This window comes from Pyxicephalus adspersus, chromosome Z (genome assembly GCF_032062135.1).
Source record: "Pyxicephalus adspersus chromosome Z, UCB_Pads_2.0, whole genome shotgun sequence".
Classification (NCBI taxonomy): Eukaryota; Metazoa; Chordata; class Amphibia; order Anura; family Pyxicephalidae; genus Pyxicephalus; species Pyxicephalus adspersus.
Window position 1 is genome coordinate 68,768,122 of NC_092871.1, and position 18,961 is coordinate 68,787,082.

Genomic DNA, 18,961 nt, shown 5'->3' on the forward strand with positions numbered 1-18,961 from the left:
CCCCCCCCCGTCCTAGTTTAAATATCCCTCCACCATTCCTCTAAAACCTTTCATTTACGTGCAAACTATCCCTGGCATACAGGTTTTACCCCAATGAAAAGTCAGCCCAGTGCTCTATGAACCCAAACCCTTCCCTTTTGCACCAGGACTTAAGCCATGCGTTTAGCTGTCTAAGTCCCCTCTGCCTTTCCTGTGTTGCGCATGACACGGGCAACATTCCAGAGAACATAACCTTGGAGGTCCCTACCTTCAACTTGAAAGCTAGTTTTTTAAACTGATTTTTAAGAATCCTCATCTTCCATCTATCCTGTCATTGGTTCCAACATGAACCTAGACAGCATCTAAGCATGGGTCATGCTTAGCCCCTCCAAGTAATTTGTCTATTCGGTCCACCACATGAACAACCCTGGCACCAGGGAGACAGCAAGCCATTCGGTTGAAGGGATCCGGGCGACAAACTTTTCTATCCGTCCTCCTGATCATAGATTGTCTTTGTCTTTTCCTTCCTGCATTTACCTCCCCACCCCTACTAGATGGGCAGCTTACCGGCTGTTAGGGGTAGCAGTTACATCTAGAGTTGCCACCACTTGGTTTGCCACCTGCACATCTTCATCTTAACTTTGCAAATATTTTAGGGTGCTCAAACACAGGGCTGGCCTTCTTTTTCTGAGTGCCCCTACCACTTCCTCTAACTACAGTAACCCAACTTCCTACACGTTCATCCTGATTACCTCTGCAACCTCCACATCTAAGCCATTTACTACCTATTTAAAACAAAACTGTCAAGCAGGCACAACCCAACAGTCAAACAGACACAACTCTTAAAGGCACAATAGCATAAAACAACTGTTTTATATCTCCACTTGATTCCAAGCCACTTGTTTCACCAGCCAAGAGTGAGCAAAGAATTTTGACTTTGTAACTGAAAGTTTTGTAAAGAGACCACTAAATGGACATCTGAAGTTTCCTAGTTTTTTATGTAGAGTCTGCTACTAAAAGTGACATATTCTTGACAATTATATTCACTAGAAAAACATTTTGGAATAGGAAACTGAATAATAGATGACCAATGGACTCCGCACAGTACGTGTATTAGTAAAAAAAAAATATGCAGTCTTTCCTGGATTCATCTGATGTTTTGCTATTTTATTTTAAAATATTTTTACAGAAGTCCATGGCAATATGATTCAAACAACTACCAATGGGTTTCACCAAAATGAAACATTTTCTGAAAAAGTCCAGCATGTTGCAAAGTTTTGCTTATCCTCTGACATACCAGAGCTGATACTAATACAAGTCTAACAGGTACTTTAAAATAAACATATTGATTGCTTTTTTTCCTCATCTATACCCAAAATCCCTTACCTGCATATTCTCCCATATTAATCTCCTCCTCAAATATATCACTAAATCCATTTCCTGTGTTCAGCAGGTCAAGACGTCCATCTATGAACTGAGAATAAAACAATACCATGTTTTTACTTCAATAAGCTCAGACATTTAACTTTCCTAAACTATTTTGTATGAAGACAGTATTTAAATTGAGCACCTGTTTGAAAAGCTGCAACTGAATTGCATTTTGAAGAAATGGTCTCATTCCACTGGAACGATGGGACACAAAGATCTCCTCACAAAATGTGATTGGTTCCTCCTGCAAGAAATAAATCAGTAAACAGTTTGTTCACAGGCATCTAGATAAAAAAGAATACATTCTTAAAACAAACTAAACCCCCGCCTCCCCCCAAAAAAAAAAAAAATCGGAATTAAATGGAAAACTATGTTTCTTTCAGCTTTTTTCTGGTCTAGTTCAACTTGTATGTAATTTCTTCCAAATCTACTCATCCAGTCTTATACTTAACACTTTGGATCCAGCAATTAGATACATCTTTGATTAGATTGCCTGGGTGCTTGTCGAAAATTTTCCTGACCAGGCACACATGAACTCAGCAATCCTAATCATTTTTTTGTGGGCTTCTGTGTACAAGCTTCTGGGGGTGGGGATGTTCCCACTGAAGTTTAATGTACTAAAAGGTGATTTTCACTTTACATACATGTAGTCGCATAACAGTCTTTGCAATAAAAACAAATCACTGTACAATCATATTACATTACACAAATGTGCGGAGTATGTTTAAAGTGAGCAAGTTTATACATAATATGTATGTATTTATATGTAAAAGGGAAGGCTAACTTTCTATAGAAATCTTTGGTGACAGGCAATCTCTGCAAAACTCTGAAAATCAATTTTTCCTGCTTTAAGAGTATGTCTGCTAGACTTGAGAGCAGACAGGCATACATTCACTTAACAAATCCTTAGTTGTTTTTAAAATATCCTTTACATTTAACACAAGAGTTAAATGACCTCCAAAATTCTCAAATGAAAGAAGTTTGGCACAATTAGTACTCTTACAAGAGCTGGTCACCCAACCCAATTGAGCAATCGAGAAATAGGGGTCTTAGTGAGAGCAGTGACCAAGAACCCAATTAGTCACTCTGACTGAGCTCTAGAGATCCTGTGTGGAGATGGGACAGATCCAGAGGTTTCAGAGGACAAACATAATTGCAGCCCTTCACTGACCTGGACATATGGCAGAGTGACTAGACAGAAGCCTTTCCTTGTTTGGAGTTTGCAAAAAAAAAAAAACACCTGAAGAATTCTATGAATGTGAGGAACAAGATGAAATCAAAATGTAACTGTTTGGCAAAAATTCTAAATGGTATGTCTGGAAGGAAACCGGCACCACTCCCCACCTGCCAAATACCATCCTAACAGGTACTAGGATACTGGTCATGGTTAAGGGAAAGCTGAACGGAGCAAGGTACATTGATATTCCTAATATAAATCTTTTCTACAGTGGACAGGCCCTCATACTGAGCCAAAGGTTCACCATCCAACATGACAATGACCCAAAGCAACACCGGAAGGAAAATATAGAAGTGGCCTAGGGACCACTCTGTGAATGTCCTGATCACACAGCCAAAGCTCCAACGAGAACCCTATGAAACATCTCTGGAGAGATCTAAAAATAGCTGTCAAGTGTAGGTTCCAATCCAACCTGACTAAGCTTGAGAATATTTGCAAAGAAGAACAGCAGAAAATCCCCCAATCCAGGTGTGAAAAGCTTCCTGCATCATACCAAAAAAGTCATGAGACTGTAATTGTTGCCAAAGGTGTTTCAACTAATTAATGGTTCTGAATACTTATGTAAAATGTGATATTTCAGAGAGCTCCACTCTCCTGATTATTCCGGCAGCCCTAAGGAATCTGTGACATATGTTCTGTATCTGTAGCACATACTATAGCTCCTTTAGGGCTGTGGGAGCAATCAGGGGAGTGGAGCTGACAGCATAGCAGGACTCTGCTGATTGCTCCACTCCCTGATTGGCTGAGGAAAGGGAAATCCTGATGATGTTTGAGCTGTCATTAGGGTTTCCTATTTCTCAGCCAATCACAGGGCACTAGAGGTGAATTGGGACAAGTCTCCCCATTCAAGTCTAGTGCTGAATGGCTGAGAAACAGAAAACCTCAGCCAATAACAGAGCACTAGAGGTGAATGGGGAGCCTTGTCCTCATTTACCCCTAGTGGCTGGGGATCCCTCACTGTCAGGAGGAATCCCACGGCTGTGCTCGTGTCATGAATGCAGCTGTGGGAATCATCCTGTCATTGGAATAACCTGTCAAAAAAAAAAGTTTAGTTACACACACACACACTGAATAAAATAATTTAACATTAAATCCTAGTCCTATTTTTTACACATATTTTAACCCTTTCAGGGAATGAGTAAAGCTGTCTATGTACCCCTGTACTAATTCCCCATGGTGGGGTGGTGGAGATCTGGGAGTCTGCTTATTTAAGGGGGCTTCCAGATTCCAAAGTCCTGCTAAAAAAGGCTTATAAAAGCCCCCATTATTTTCAATGTAAGCTTTCATAAAAAGCTTAAAAATGCTTGTAAAAGCCTCCATTGAGTTCAACTGGAGCCTTTTCAAGCATTTTCCTATGTTTTGGTGTGTTTTCCTGAGTTTACCCTGCGTTTTAATTTTTTAAATGTTGCAAGCAATGTTTAAGATAAAGCTCATAAACAAGCCTGAAGGAAACATCCTGGTGTAGATTAGCCCATCGAAATGCATGGGGATTTCAAACATGGGCGTTAAAAGCCTCAGGTTAAACACTGAGGAAACAGTCCCTGTAGACTAAGCCTTAATGTGTTGTTTATATCTGCCTAAAGTTAAGCTCTAAACTAGATGAAGAACACAAATATAACTTAAAAAAAGATACTCATGGATTAAAAAAAAACAGTCCACACAACAACCAGTTCCAAGCATCTCCAATTATATGTTGATTGTGATAAATAAGTTAAACATTTCTAAAGATATATGGTTAGCCCATGAAGTTCCATAATTATTTCACAAGAATTCTCAGATACAAAAGATAAATGTCATATTACAATGCGACAATCACATCAGGGATATTATTTCAAAAACTTTCAGGTTTTTCTTGTATGCTAATTTATATTTTGGGTAACAAACTGCCAACATTCAGCCCTACTTGTGCTACATTTATAAATGTTTTATGAATGCTGTTTCTTCTCATTTTGTAATATATTTTATGCTACACAAGACATTGCTATTGACAAAACTGATGTGAAAATGTCTGCATATATTATAATAAATTGCTTTTTTAGTTACTCATTCGGCAGGGGGTATGTAGAAAAAGGCCACAAATATTCTTTACCTGACTCAGTTCTGAGAAGGTTTCTTAACACTTAACAAGAAATGTGTATTTTAAATTCACACTTGCATAAGGTCTGGTTTTGTCAGGGCTTTATAAAGTATGAAAGAAAAGATTTGCAATATATGCTTTTTTGCGCATGTTGTTTTTCGGTCAGGAAAAGCAACAACAAAAATCACAGGTTTACCAGGTGATTTTATTTACACATAAAGGGAACATTAGTAAGTCCACAGTTTAAATGATAAAAAATCAGGAAAAAAAAAACCTGCATCAAGTAGATTTTCTCCATGAAGAAGTGAGCCAACATATGTAGTTTTATTGCAGGTCTAAAAAAAAAGTAAAGTAAAAAAGTGTATCTTATCTGGCTGTGGACCTAAAACGGCTGACATGCCCAACAAACCATTTCAGGCGGACATTGAGCTTAAAAGATTCACACTTCTTTAAGCAGCATTAAAATGTTTAAATTAGGTCTCAAGATTCAAACATTTCTGGTTTTGTCTGTCTGTAGAGGAAGTCTATATTGTGATATGTGATTTTCATCCTCTCTTTCTTGCCCTATTCATGGCCAATAAACATATAAAAGTGAATACATCAAAAAGCTACAGTCCTTGTACAAATGCTTGATACAACTTGATACAATGACCTACCAGTGTTGACAAACTCACTTAAACACACTCCACAGTGAGTTAACTTACCGTATTTAGGCTCATATGAAAGAGCTTGCAGAGCACTGGGGTGATTTCTTTGGTTAGAAATTAGGCTATATTGCTCTTTTCACTAATTTCCAAAACTTAGTAAATAGCGTAGATAGACACATGTCCAAGTTTAATAAGTATTGGAAAAGGAGCTTTTCATAATTTTTTTTTCTTTTTTTATTATCAACAGATAACAAATCTTTATGTTCTAAATCCAGATGGTGATATATATTGTGTTGTTCAGTTTATATATCTGAGCTGCATTTGATAGTCTTATTAGCTGGAGCAATTATTTCTAGGCTTTCAAGCTTCTAACTAATGTAAGGTAAAGATTTTTTGTAAACCTCTTTTGGCTTATTTTATTGGAGCTTGTTAAAAAGTTGTTACAGTTTCCTGGTGTTTTCGAGAATCTGTATAGTACTCAAACGAAAGGCCTGTACGGCAACTTATTTCAGGCACAGCGGGAAAAACTATAACATTCTCTGGATGGATGGGAGCTCCACACAAATTAGTGGGATAGAAGAAGGTATGAGACATCAATATTGTGAGAATAAATTGATTGCTTTAGGAAACACAAAAATATCAACAAAAGTTTTGTGGCTGGGAAATGCATTGTCTGAAAATAATACAAGTGATTTGGAAGCTAAATTCAGTATCTGGCTGTCAAGGGCTAAGAACACCTATCTACACCTGCCAGTTACAGTGTATAAGAGAGCCAACTGTGATGTAGCAGCTGTTAGTGAGCTGCAAATGTCAGCATGTCTGATCTAACAATTTTCTTCCAATTTGAAGCATGCTGGGACTTGTAGTCTTCAGAGGCAGAAAAAGCTGTGGGTGAGTAACTTTGCAAGTTTACTATTTGAGGACATTTAATAAAAACATTCTTAATGTAGTAAAGCTGTTATAGGCTTATTGAGCTACTCTGGAGTTAATAGGAAAAAGCTAACCTTCCTCTCCTGTTCAGAACTTGCACATGAATATCTGTTTTAGCAATAGCTACTGGACACATTTCCATGGAATCAAAACTTTGCTTTGCAAAAAAAAGCACAGGTAGAAAATCAAATTAAGACATTGCCCAGAATGCTGAAGGGGAACATCTGCTTCCATGACAGAGGAAGAGAAGTCATAAAAAACAATAAACAAATAAACAAAACAGGTTTGGGGGATTTTACTTGCTCTTTTAAACACAATTAAGCTGTTTTAGAGGTTGTGATTAAAGAAAGAAATAAAAAAAAAACACAACAAACTAAACATTAGATGATTCTCTGTTCAGTTTCACTGTAAACCCAGCAGATCAGCATAACAACATGGCAATGTCAATTCTAAACACTTAAAAGAAGTTCAGCTGCTGCCTTTTCATGAAGCAGTCAGTCCATGGCTACAACCAAACTGTCAGGCATGAGGCTGAAAGGATAAAGCTGAGTGAATCTCGTAATAATTAATACAGTTGGATTCAGCTACAAGGTTGATCCTGCTAAAAAGTCAACAGCCAATAAAGGGTCTATGGTTATGCAGGACTTTAATTAAATGTCCTGAGGCACACAGTAATGGGCAAAATATATGGGTGCATATGTGACTTTGATTAGGGCTTAAGATATTTAAAGCATAATTATGTGGACAAAACTGACTGCTGGATGCAACATGTTGGCAAAGTTTTTGGACAAAGTGTTCATGAGTAAGAAATACAAGCAGCTTCTTGTAACATGATAGCGATTTAAAAAAGCCTCTCCAATTCTGAATAGAGCTTCCTGTGTTTCCTAAATTTCTTCTTTCAAGTGGTTCTAAAATATCAGTAGTTTGTAACCATACTCTGTAATATGTAGACAGTCTAAAGAAACAAATCTGCAGTTTCCGGCAAACCCTTGTACTTGAAAGGCAGTTTCTGACTATCACTTAAAACATTAGCGGTTAGCCCTTGACAGGCTTTTGTAACAATGTGGTTAATTATTAAAGATTTAAACTGTTCACTATTCAGCAATATGAATGATCACTCTGTAAGGGTAATTTCCTTAAGCTGCATACATATGCCAAATAAATGTCCCCCAAGACAAACAGTCATAATTGTCACAGACAAAAATCGAGCATGTGTACAAGGGCCCCCAATGTTGTTTAGAGATCTACCTGTAATCTCCTATAGGGAGATCACAACAGTGTGCCTCCAGATTGTGCCTTCCTACTCCATACAGATGAACAGTACTACATGTATGGCACTTTTTCATTCTACTATCACTGATCAAGAAAGAGACTGAGATCTGTACACAGCTTTAGTTTGCTGACGTCAGGTATTTAAGGTATGCAGGCAAAAAGGAAATGTTTTACTAAACCATAAAGCAAGTCAATTTTGTATGATTTTGCACAAAATCAGATAATTTTTTCATGAATGACTTGTTAGAAGATAGTTTCATGTAAGAATTAGGAGGCAGTACTACAAAAAGTGATTGGCTGGCATGAGCCTATTTTCCAGTCTGACGATTCCTAGGTATATGTAATGAATTGGTGCAGAATCATTCGGCAGCAACTGTTGACATAATGGTAAAATAAACAAATTTGTAATAAAATATACTGGTCGCAAGGGAGCCTTCTGTTAAAGAACAGGTCTAATGAAAACTGAGAGATGGAATTACGATAGCAAAATCAAAACAAGGAATGTGTAGTCTTTGCCAAAACAAATGTCTGTGGAACATTTTGAATGATGAGTTGGAGTGAATGCCCCTGATTCATCAAGCAGAATCGGATTATCGCTCGCGCATTCGTATTAGCGATCCGGAATCGTACGCGGTCGCGCTATTCAGCAACGGAAAAAGCTTGCGCACGGAGCCGAGCTTATCCGACAGCTTTTTACTGGCGATCTTGCATTAAAAGTCACTGTTCCCCTAAAAAATCATTCTTTCTAATGGCACACGCATTACCCATAGCCCAAAAAAAAAATGTTTGCGCTGTTTAAATGTTTTTGTGAAGGCTGGAATCCGGCTGGTAGTGAGGCGAGTGTACGCGCATACTCGAGTCCGGACCGCGGTAATCCGCGATCGATGGCCGCGCGTACGTTCGCGCTTCCAGCGAGCGCGGATTTCATTGATGAATCAGGGGCAATGAGTGCCCACCCAATATAAGCAACACTTTGTAAAATGGCAGAGTATCTACTATGACTTATAAGAACAATGTTTGACAGGAAGAGATGTCAGAGAATAACAGAAACGGAAGGTAAACAGAAAAAAAGACAAATGAAAGCCTCTGCAGATATGTGCACACAACTCTACTAGGTGCACTAAAACTGATCATAAGGTTTGGCAATATTTAGGAATCACAAACCTCTGGTCGAAAAAAAAGTTCCTTGCCAGAAAAATAGAACAGCCTATAATGCAGCACATAGTATTATCTAGTCACAGGAGCCAATAATTTAAAAGAATTGATAACCAATCCCTGTCACTATAGAAAGATGGGTTCAGAGCAACAATATTGTTTGTATTGGAGATCCTAGGCATAGCTAACATTTTCCTGGAGAGAGAGAGTCTTTTTCATTTTGAATTGTTTTGAACATTGGAATTAGTACATGCCAGTGCCTGGATTTGCATACCCTTTTGTTTGACAATAGCTTGTCTATTAGATTAACAATATTTGATAGGCCAAACAAAACAAAACAAAATTGACAGGGCTTTTAAAAAAGAACTAAACTCAAAACTTCAAAAAAAGAAAAAAAAACACTTACCTTCAATCCCGCACGGCAGTCTGAGCTTTCTGGGGTTGTCCTCCTGTGTTGGGTCCCACGTCGTTCTGGCATCCGTTCCGAAGCCGGCGCCTCAGGCGCCACCATTTTCTCTTCTTCTTTCCTACATCACCCGACCTGGGTGCTCTGGGCATGCGCAGAAGGAGTGCCCAAGAGCCTACGTCAGGCATCCCGGGAGGCTTTGCGCTCCAATTCATTCTCGATTGCTTAGGGGATTGAGAATTAGGGGCAGTGCTGCACCCTTTTTTTTTTTTAAAGGGTGTTGTCTACCCTTTTATGTAAAGTGAAAATTCTGAGTTTAGGTACGCTTTAACCTCCTAGGCAGTTTCTGTCCAGATTTATATGTCTAAAAGCGGTACATTGTTTTTCATAAAAATTTATTTTACAGTATACAATAATAGTATAGTAGTTTGAAACACAAAATCATGTAAAAATAAATTTAAAAAAAAATATACCCATACTATTATATTATACTGTAAAATAAATGTTCATGAAAGACAATGTACTGCTTTTAGACATATCAATCCATTGTATTGCATTCAATACAGTTATTTTGTATTAAATGCAATACAGATTTTTAAATTTCCGCCACACCCCGAATGGACTGTCCGCACACACCAACGTCACCGGGAACTCCAGAGGACGCCAGCCGGAGGAAGCGAGAAGACAGGGATTTGCAAGAAGGACGCCTGCGGATCAGGTAAAGCTTGATTTGTCTATTGTTTTCTATTGTTTTAGCTACCCCATGTCACACATAGGGTTACCGCTCAGGGGGTTAAGGCAGCAAAATCAAAAAAATAAAATTACTTTTTTTATTTATTTATAATAAAATATTTACTAATATTTACTATTTCAACATATCAAATACTTGTTTAGTTATTCCAAAACTTACCACAAGATCTCTAGATCATATTTTTATTCCTATGTGTTTTATGAATGCATTCCTGATTCTTTAACAGTAAAAAAAAGTAAAGTAAAGTTTGTGTGTAACCATTCTGTCGAATTTTATTGTTCAAAAAAATTTAAGTTTGATATATTTTTGTATTTCTTTTTGTTTTTATATTGTGTAAATTGATTGATTTTCAATTATGTCATACATAGGTCTTCTGGTGAAGCGCAATTAGTTTCCGTGCAATGCAAAGAAAGAAAAAAATATGATCTAGAGATCTTGTGCAAAGTTTTGGAATAACTAAACAAGTACATGATATGTCAATTTGTTTCCCGTAAATAATTTGAATACATAAAAATATAATTTTATTGTTTTGATTATAATAGATTGTTATTTTTTTCTTTTGCTGCCTTAAAAGTCCCATCATTTTTATTTTGTTTGTTATTGAAATTATTGGGATGTGGCAGTCTGATAATATGTGTGGACCACTCGGGAAGATCTTCTTGAACATTTAATAGGTTTCACTGACTTTTCACTTCAAAATGTAGGTGATTTTACCAGAATTCTCAAAACTGTTCATGAACCAAAGCCAAGCAGGTTCGGTCACCTTATACACCAAGCATATGTCTTCAATGTGTCTGCATGACAAACCTATAATATTACAAAGAATATTACAATAGGAGATGCATTCATCAGATAGAACTTTTAGTAACAGATACAGTTTACTGCTTTCACATGATATATTTTGTTTGCTGACATAAAACCTTAATGAGTAAGTGTAAACCTTAATAGGAAATTAAAAAGATTTTCACGTCTGTCCTAGGTTAGGTACTCTTAAAACAAAAGAAGAAACAATTTAGGAACAGTGCTGCACAAGGTTTTCTTTCTTTAAAAGTTATTTTATTCTGCTTTGTTTTGTTGTTTATACTCTTTCTTTACTGTAATGGTCTTCTTGTTTGGATACTATTTTGTTCTATGTGGCCACTGAAGTGAGATGTGATATCACTGAGTTTGCCAGAAATTATTTTGTGTTTAAAGAGAAGGTATATCATGTATTGTGACAATGTTTTATGTTTATGATTTATTTTTTATGAAAATTTGAAAAAAAAAATGTAGAAAAAAAGAGAAACATAATATGCTAATATTTACCAATGTAGTCCAGAAAGAAAAGCATTTACAAATTACGTAGCTGCAGAGGAAAGAAAACAGCTCAATGATATTTACAAAAAAGGTAGTATTAAGCTAGTCCAGACATCTAACTAAACATTAGTGTTTTTTAGTATCACTTTACTATGAAAACTGTGTTTGGCATATTGTATGTAGGTTTAGCTAAGCAGGTGCAATTTAAAATAAACACGTGGCCAGGCAGTGGTAGATCTTAGCCTTGGAAGCTGCAAGTTCATTCTTTTAGAGGCCATTCAAACTTTTAGGTATCCCAATTATTTAAATAGTGGTATGTGTTTTTTTCTGTACTGTTTTTTTATACCATTGATACTGAGTCAAAAAGGTCTGTCTTTATTTTCCTTTTGGTGTTTGGGTTGCCACATGGTTTTTCAGGACACTACAAGCAGCATCTAAGGGTGTTTAACCACTCCAACCTCAAATACCTACACAATATTTTTCTGTTGCTAACTTCATGAGATCTACCTGGTGTGTTTGTGTAACAATCCGGGTGTGTTGGATAGCCTGTTTTTTTATGCATACCTGATCCTCCCACAGGTAATATGTCACTACAGGACAGGATAGAGATGTAGAAGTTGGTGTTGGATAGCAGTATATGTTGTTCTTCAAGTGAATGAGGATTTTCCTCAGTGCAAACTTAGCAGGTAAGTATTAAACCTATTCTTTTATAGGATAACTCTTATTGATAGCATTGCTATAATGGGAAAAATAAAAGGTTTCTTCCAGTAAAGAGACATTTAAAACGATTGTAATTTCCTACTTAGCAATTGTTGGGAAAAAATAAAATAAAAAAGCCATAGTTCAGTCAAGGAGATAATTTTCTCCCTGTAACACCTATAGTGTATCTGTTCGTCAATTTAGCTTCGTCAGAAAGATGTTATGCCAATAGATTGGTAAAGCTACAGAATATGTTTTGTAAAGCACAAAGACATATGACAAGAACAAACAAAAAAACAAACAAGAAACAAACTTACATATTTAACAGGATATGCTATCAGGAGAATATTAAAAGCTAATAACAAAAAAATAGGACCACAACAATGTGTCCAAATTGGAGAGCCCAGTGTTTTCAGTAGACTATGTAGAAGACTACATTTTTTGTATATACAGAAGTAAATAATTCTGCTGAATAGGGCAACTTCAATATATCCATGTCATGCAAGTATACATGAGGAAGAGGAGTGAGTACTTGAATCTGTGAGGTTACAGTGACTTGAATATATATGGTACCTGAGCCAGCTGGCAGATTGGGATGAAGCTAAATTGATGAACAGATACTCCATAGGTGTTAAAGGGAGAAAATTATCGAATTTTCCCATAAGAGAGTAGAAGCAAAAACCCCCTGGGTTCCAAGCAATTTAATTTAGAGGGAAAAAATTGGATCATAGTATATGCACGCATCAGACACATACAATACAGATATTCTCTAACCAGTCTGCTCAAGGGAGTGCTACATATGAAAAAGGAAGACTATCGGCAGTATTAAAGCTAACTTGAAGTTGAAAATAATTATTTTAAAAGATAATTTATATGTCTCTTTTTTTTTCCTTTTTACAGCGGGCTACACCACCTGATCTTGCGCTTGCGCAGGTAAGTGATTTATTTATTTTTCACTTTAGTTCCACTAACTCCATGATTGATGTGCAGGAGCTGAATCATCACTGGACACCCAATGGCAGAAGAAAAAAAAATGCTAAATGTAGAAAAAATCATGGTCAAGTAGGCAGGGCATGTACTGGGTGTGGCTAAAGCATTAAAGACCCCAATGACCTAAAGCAGTCCTAATTTCAAAAGCCACCTAATAAACCACCGCATAGTACACTTTTCCTGTTCCCTTTAAAGGTTATAACAGCCCTAAAAATAATGGGACCACATTAGTAGTAAAAATTTAATTTTTTTAACAAATACCTTTTTAGGATTCAGCAATGTGTATGTGTGCCCACCATGGATGCATCGATCCATCCATTTTTCCTACATCATCACAACAGTCTCCACACTAAAGTGAGCCTTGGATGCATCGTCTACCGTGGGCTCCTATACCCAAGCTGAAAGAGAAAGTTAGAAGTACCGAGATTTGCATTGTCTATCTATTGAGAACTAGCACTCTCAAAAGCTATCTGAGCCATCTAGTAACAGCCCATGGAAATACACATAAGTGAAATCCATTACCTTCTCTTTGCCTCTGGGACATTTATACAGCTGGCAGTGACAGCTCCCAGAAAATGGGACAGTTGGGAGCTATGCAGGTTGATGGTACAAGATTTGCTATTATATGCCCAGTAGTGCTGAGTTTTTGGTGATTGGTCCCATGATTGGTTTGGGTGTTCAAGGCCACCAGGTTAATGATGACCTGGGGTATGAGTCCAGACCAGCATGATCTCAGTATACTCATCTCTATTTTCTAAAGGTATCTTTGGCAACATACCCCAGGACATCAACAATCATTTGACCAACGTTCTTCCAGCACCTGCATAAACTTGGCACTGCTGGGCCTTGTCTTCCTCTGAAGAAGCCCATTTGGGTGAAATGCATCCCCTACCAAAGGTGGTAATGTGAAATTCCTAACAGCACTTAAAATTGTAATGATTAGTGTATTGCACATAACGTAATGATTGTACATGTAGAAGGAGTTTAACGTATTTTCAATTTTGAATAAATCACACGTGTTCAAATACCAATAAACCCCTACTTTTATTCACCTAACTATCTACCTACCTGAACATCTCAACCCAGAGAAAAAAAAAAACCTGAAGCCCAAAACTAAAATCTGAGACATAATACACATTATTTTAAAGTACACATGTAGCCCAAACCTTTTTTTCTCCCAAAGTAAGGGGTGCTCCCCAGGGAACTGTTCCTGGAACATAGTTTCTCATTGAAAAATGTTGCATCATTTAATGTTTTGGGGACATTTCTAAAAATTTCTCTTCACATCAGTACAAATAGAGGAATTATTGAAATGGGACACAGAAGGGTCTAACCTTTACCCGCTTTATCTAAAAAACAACAAACCAAAAAAATAAGTGAGTCTGATGACAAATGTATAGTTCAGCAATGGGACATGCATTCTAATTAATAGGTAAATGACCTAAAACAGTGGTAATCTGTTTTTTCTAAATTTCCTGTACAAAAGAGAAATCCACAAATGATACATCATTGTTGGTAAATCTTTTTTTATACAACTCTCTCTTTCTCTCTCTCTCCCTATCTATATATATGTTCTGTAAAAGTAATGTAATATGTTATAATATAATTTTTTTATGTCTGTCTGCATTTTAATAGTAAATATATATGGCTTACACTAGAATGAGTCCATGCCAGTAGAATATTATTTCTAGGTTCTTGGGTGGTTTGGACTAAGAACTGATTTTCAGTGAAGTAACAGACCACTAAGTGGTGATGGGTGGAGGCACATGTCTGTGACAAGTCAAATTTTTACTCTTACTTCACAAAGCAAAAAAAGAAGAAAGAGGTAATTCACATGATTTAACCCCCTCATGGCTAAAGGAAAATCCTCAAAGAGGGGTCTACTGCTTTCATCTGGTCCCTGGTGTGTTTTTTTAAGCAGTCTGATGTATCATTTATAGGGTGGAGAGACAAATAACACTATTTGTTTAAACTCACATGAAAAATTTCATTTCCTGAAATGCTTATTTTTTAATACATGTTGAGTGTGCTAAAAATGTTTTTTTTTTTTTAAAGATCAGATTATTATCACTTTTCCGGTTTAATCCTCTTCCAAATCGCATAAAATTATCACCTTCTTTGATGTAGATTGTGGCACCCTGCCCTTCTATCTATTTTATGGATCCTTGTGAGCCTGTGCTTTCAATTTGACCCTTTTCTCGCCCATTTCACTCAATTTTCACACTTGCTAATCCACTGTGTAACAGCCTCCATTTATTTCCTTCCTCATCTTGCACATCCCTTTTTCTTTAATTGTTTCCTTTTTTATTCACGGGCATATTGGAGAAGCATGCTCATTGTAGAACAAGGCAATTTGCTTTTCCTCCAGGTCAGATATTTCTTTGAACACTACTCCCCCCTAACTTCTGCCATCTGTCTTGGTGTTAGTGTTCAATGATGACATTTCTATAACTTGCAAATGTATAAATACTATCCAGGTTATTTTTTTAATAGAGCTATTTGTTAAAAATCATACAGAAACCAGTATAATCAAATAAACAATATAGTATGTTCCTCGGTCTGACCTGTATTAAATTTATTAACTATAACATCCAATAAAAAAAAGTTATTCAAAATTAATTAAGCATCTAACCTCTCAAACCATTTACAACTGTGCAGCGTGATACAACATGTACCAGTTGTATCCCAACGTGTGAGTTGTCTTTGTGTGTTGGGGTGTTGTTCAAAATAAATGCACTTCATGGTATGTTATGTTTGCTACCACAACACACATATAAAAAGCCCCTTTACTCTTGACTTTGGCTGGTCATAAATGGGCCAAGTTTATGGAAGAAGAGTAGGAAGGAAACCTAGATAGTGGATTTCCCTCCTATAGGTGCCCTGGTGACAGCTGTAACAGTTTGAATTTTTCTTTAAACCAGTACTATGTATTAAAAATTTCCTTAAAAGATGCCTTTAACTGTCAAGCAGATCTGGATGCACAGTTTAATTGGGAAATTTAAGTGGCAAATGATTTTACTGTTGATAAATGTAAAGTTGTACACACAAGAAATGCATACAACATACATTCTAGGGAGAACACATGCAATGCCAAGTTGAAATTTCTCAAGCGGAGAAATACTTTCATGTTTTAGGAGGTATAGGCTCCAGAGATCAAGATATAATTCAGCCCTTGTACACTAGTTAGACCTAATTTGTAATATGTAGTCCAACAATCTATGAAAATGATAATGTGGAACTGGAGAGAGAAAGAGAAGGACAATAAACTGAAGAAAGGCATGCAGGAGCTTAGCTATGGGGAAAGGATAACTGAACCTAATAATTCTATCTTGAGAAAAAAGATGGGATATTACCATTATGTATAAATAGATAATGGTCCATACAGTGAATTTGCTGCAAAGATTTTTACTTGAAGGTTAATAGAAAGGAAAAGAAGGCACTCTGCTTTGTTTTTTTTAAAAAAAGCACCTTAATAAAAAAGAAGTATTAATGTTTTTAATGTCAATTTGCCAGTGGTAGCCCAATGTACCGTCGGATCAGAGATAGTGTTTTTTAGTTGCCATATATGCACTTATAATGTTAGTTGGCAAATAGTGATCTACTGTAAAGAGTTTCTATTAGACAAAAATAACTCTATTTGTGTAGCCACTAAGAAATTCTGTTAGATTTTCAGAAGGTCTGTTTTCCACCCAGCAGGCATACTCACAATATTTCTGATACATTCTCATTGAAAGTCCAATGTAAACATGTGGGGAAACGGAGAGCCATGGGGAAATATTACCCCTAGGGTCTAAATCAATTAAAATTAACCTAGGGGGTAAGAGTACAACTTAAAATTAGTCTTAATCCTCTTTATTTTCTCTTTATGTAACAACACCGCTCCATAAAGCAGTCAATATCTTTAAAATATTCCAATGTATTTAAAGTAATGTATACAGTACAATATATATTTAAAAATCAAGAAAATATAAAAATGAAAATATGATTTTTCAATGAAAGTTTGAACCTGGTCTTAGATAATTTAATTACAAGGTCCAAAATAAACATAACAAAGAAAACCAAAATCTGCACATAACTTGACCATATCTCTAAATCTAATGATCTGATGTGTGAGTTTTTGTAATGGTAAATTCTGCCTATGCATTTTAAAACAACATCAACTGCACACTTTTTATGGCATATACATTTCAACTTTAATAATCAAGAAATGTGAAAAGTTGAGAAAAAAATGTGAAAAAAACCTATTGGTCCATTAGGGAATCTGGTATTTAGAAGTGACTGATTCTTCACTAGAGAATGTCAGATTTTCTCATTTACCGATAGACCACTTAAAAAAGAGATTTCGTTTTTATTATGCGCATTATGCGTTCAACTGGAATCTGGAAAGCGCAGCAGTCAAAGCCCTTACACACTCGGAGACCTGTGTAAAGTACAAGTCTTGTTGGTCAGCAACATGCAAGGATAGTCTGCATGTGTGAGATGGTTGCACTTTTGTGAGAGACATCTAATTAGACAACAGAGGAGCATCTGGCTCCAAGCTCAGCATTCACACCACACCTCTAGTTGTCGTGGAGACCATCACATGACCAGCTTGAAGCTGAAACTCTGGGGCTTGGGTCCAGATGCACTCTTAACATATTCTGACAGGGACCAGATGGGCAGCACATTTAGAGGGACAGAAAATGCCAAGTTCACTGCCCTCAAAAGCAGTGGCTCCTCGCCAATCATTTCCATATACTTGTCTTCTCTCACAACACTGCCTCTTATCTCCTGGGGATCTAGTGCAAGGCTAGAAGGATATTTTCCATTACAAATAACAAAATAACACTTGTCTTCATGATCCTGTTGCACAAAATCATTCCCTTGAGGTAACACACATTTAACCCTCACTGCTGCAAGAGCTCCCTGATACGTTTTGCAGTACACTGGCTAATTCCATTATGTAGGTAAAAAAATACAAAGTATTTTATTTCAAATTTCTTCCTTTCATTCTGTTCCAAAAACAAACAAACTAAAAAAAAAAACTGCTAGCTAATGTTTAAAGGTGCGTACACACTTCCAATTTTTATCGTTCCAATCGAACGACGAACGATCGATTGGGCAAAAAATCGTTTGTAAAAAAGTAACCAACGACGCCGACGAACGAGGAAAGTCGCTGGAAACGAACGACCGGACCGACGGATCGGATTGGACGACGATCGTTGAACATCGTTCGTGTGTACGGACGTTCGTTGATCGTCCATGTTCAGAGCATGCGTGATGAACGAACGTCCGTTCACTTTCCTGTCGTGCACATAGTTCCTCTATCGCTCAAACGATCGTATCTGTTGTGTGTACAATATCTACGAACGATCGTGTCGTTAACTCTATGTGCAGGATCGGTGCTATACGATCGTTCGTATATATCGTGCATGAACGTTCGTCGTTCGTTTTCCAACGATAATAATTGGAAGTGTGTACGTAGCTTAAGACAAGAGTCAATTAAAGGGATTACAACAGCTAATCAATATATTAGGTTTGTCTATCTAAAGATGAATCCAACCCTGGGGAGAGTTCCTGCCCTTCTGACAACTATTTCATCAGGAGGTAAGTGAGGGAAAATCTGACAGTAGTTGCTTCCCCCATTCTACTAAAGAAAACCATTTTTGTTTCTGTGTTTGAATAGTTTCCTACATTCCCAATCTGGTAAAAACACTGTTGGCAGGACAGTAAAATGAAATAGTTCAGCTGATCATAAACATATGTGCTGAATTTACACAGCATGGCTGCAAACTGGCTAAAATCCTCTTAACCCTTGCTATTGTATGTGTTAAACTTCTGAGCGGTAACCCCAAGTGTGGCTCGTGGTAGCTAAAAAAATAAAAAACAAAGACTTACCTGGTCCCACCGGCGTCCAGTGTCCTGCCTGTCTGATCCCATCCTCTGACTGCGTCCTCTTCGTCTGATCTGTCCCCTGGCGAATGCGCTGACATTCCCCGCTCGGGTGTTACCGGTGACGTTGGTGCGTGCGAGGGAGTTTGGCAGGAATTTCACATTATTTTGTATTCAATTTATTAGAAAATATCTGTATTAACTCCAATACAAAGTAATCATT

General features: G+C 37.0%; 1 protein-coding gene across 14 annotated transcripts in view; it reads right to left on the reverse strand.

Annotated features, from left to right (window-relative positions):
* DENND1A (DENN domain containing 1A) overlaps nucleotides 1–18,961 on the reverse strand; it is a 651,854-nt gene that overhangs the window by 107,921 nt on the left and 524,972 nt on the right. For all 14 annotated transcript variants that reach the window (XM_072430328.1, XM_072430340.1, XM_072430333.1 and 11 more), the window contains 2 exons: nucleotides 1,550–1,651; nucleotides 1,366–1,453 (listed from right to left, as the gene is read on the reverse strand). In XM_072430328.1, the coding sequence (XP_072286429.1) occupies nucleotides 1,366–1,453; nucleotides 1,550–1,651 (190 nt within the window). The remainder of the gene's footprint in view (nucleotides 1–1,365; nucleotides 1,454–1,549; nucleotides 1,652–18,961) is intronic.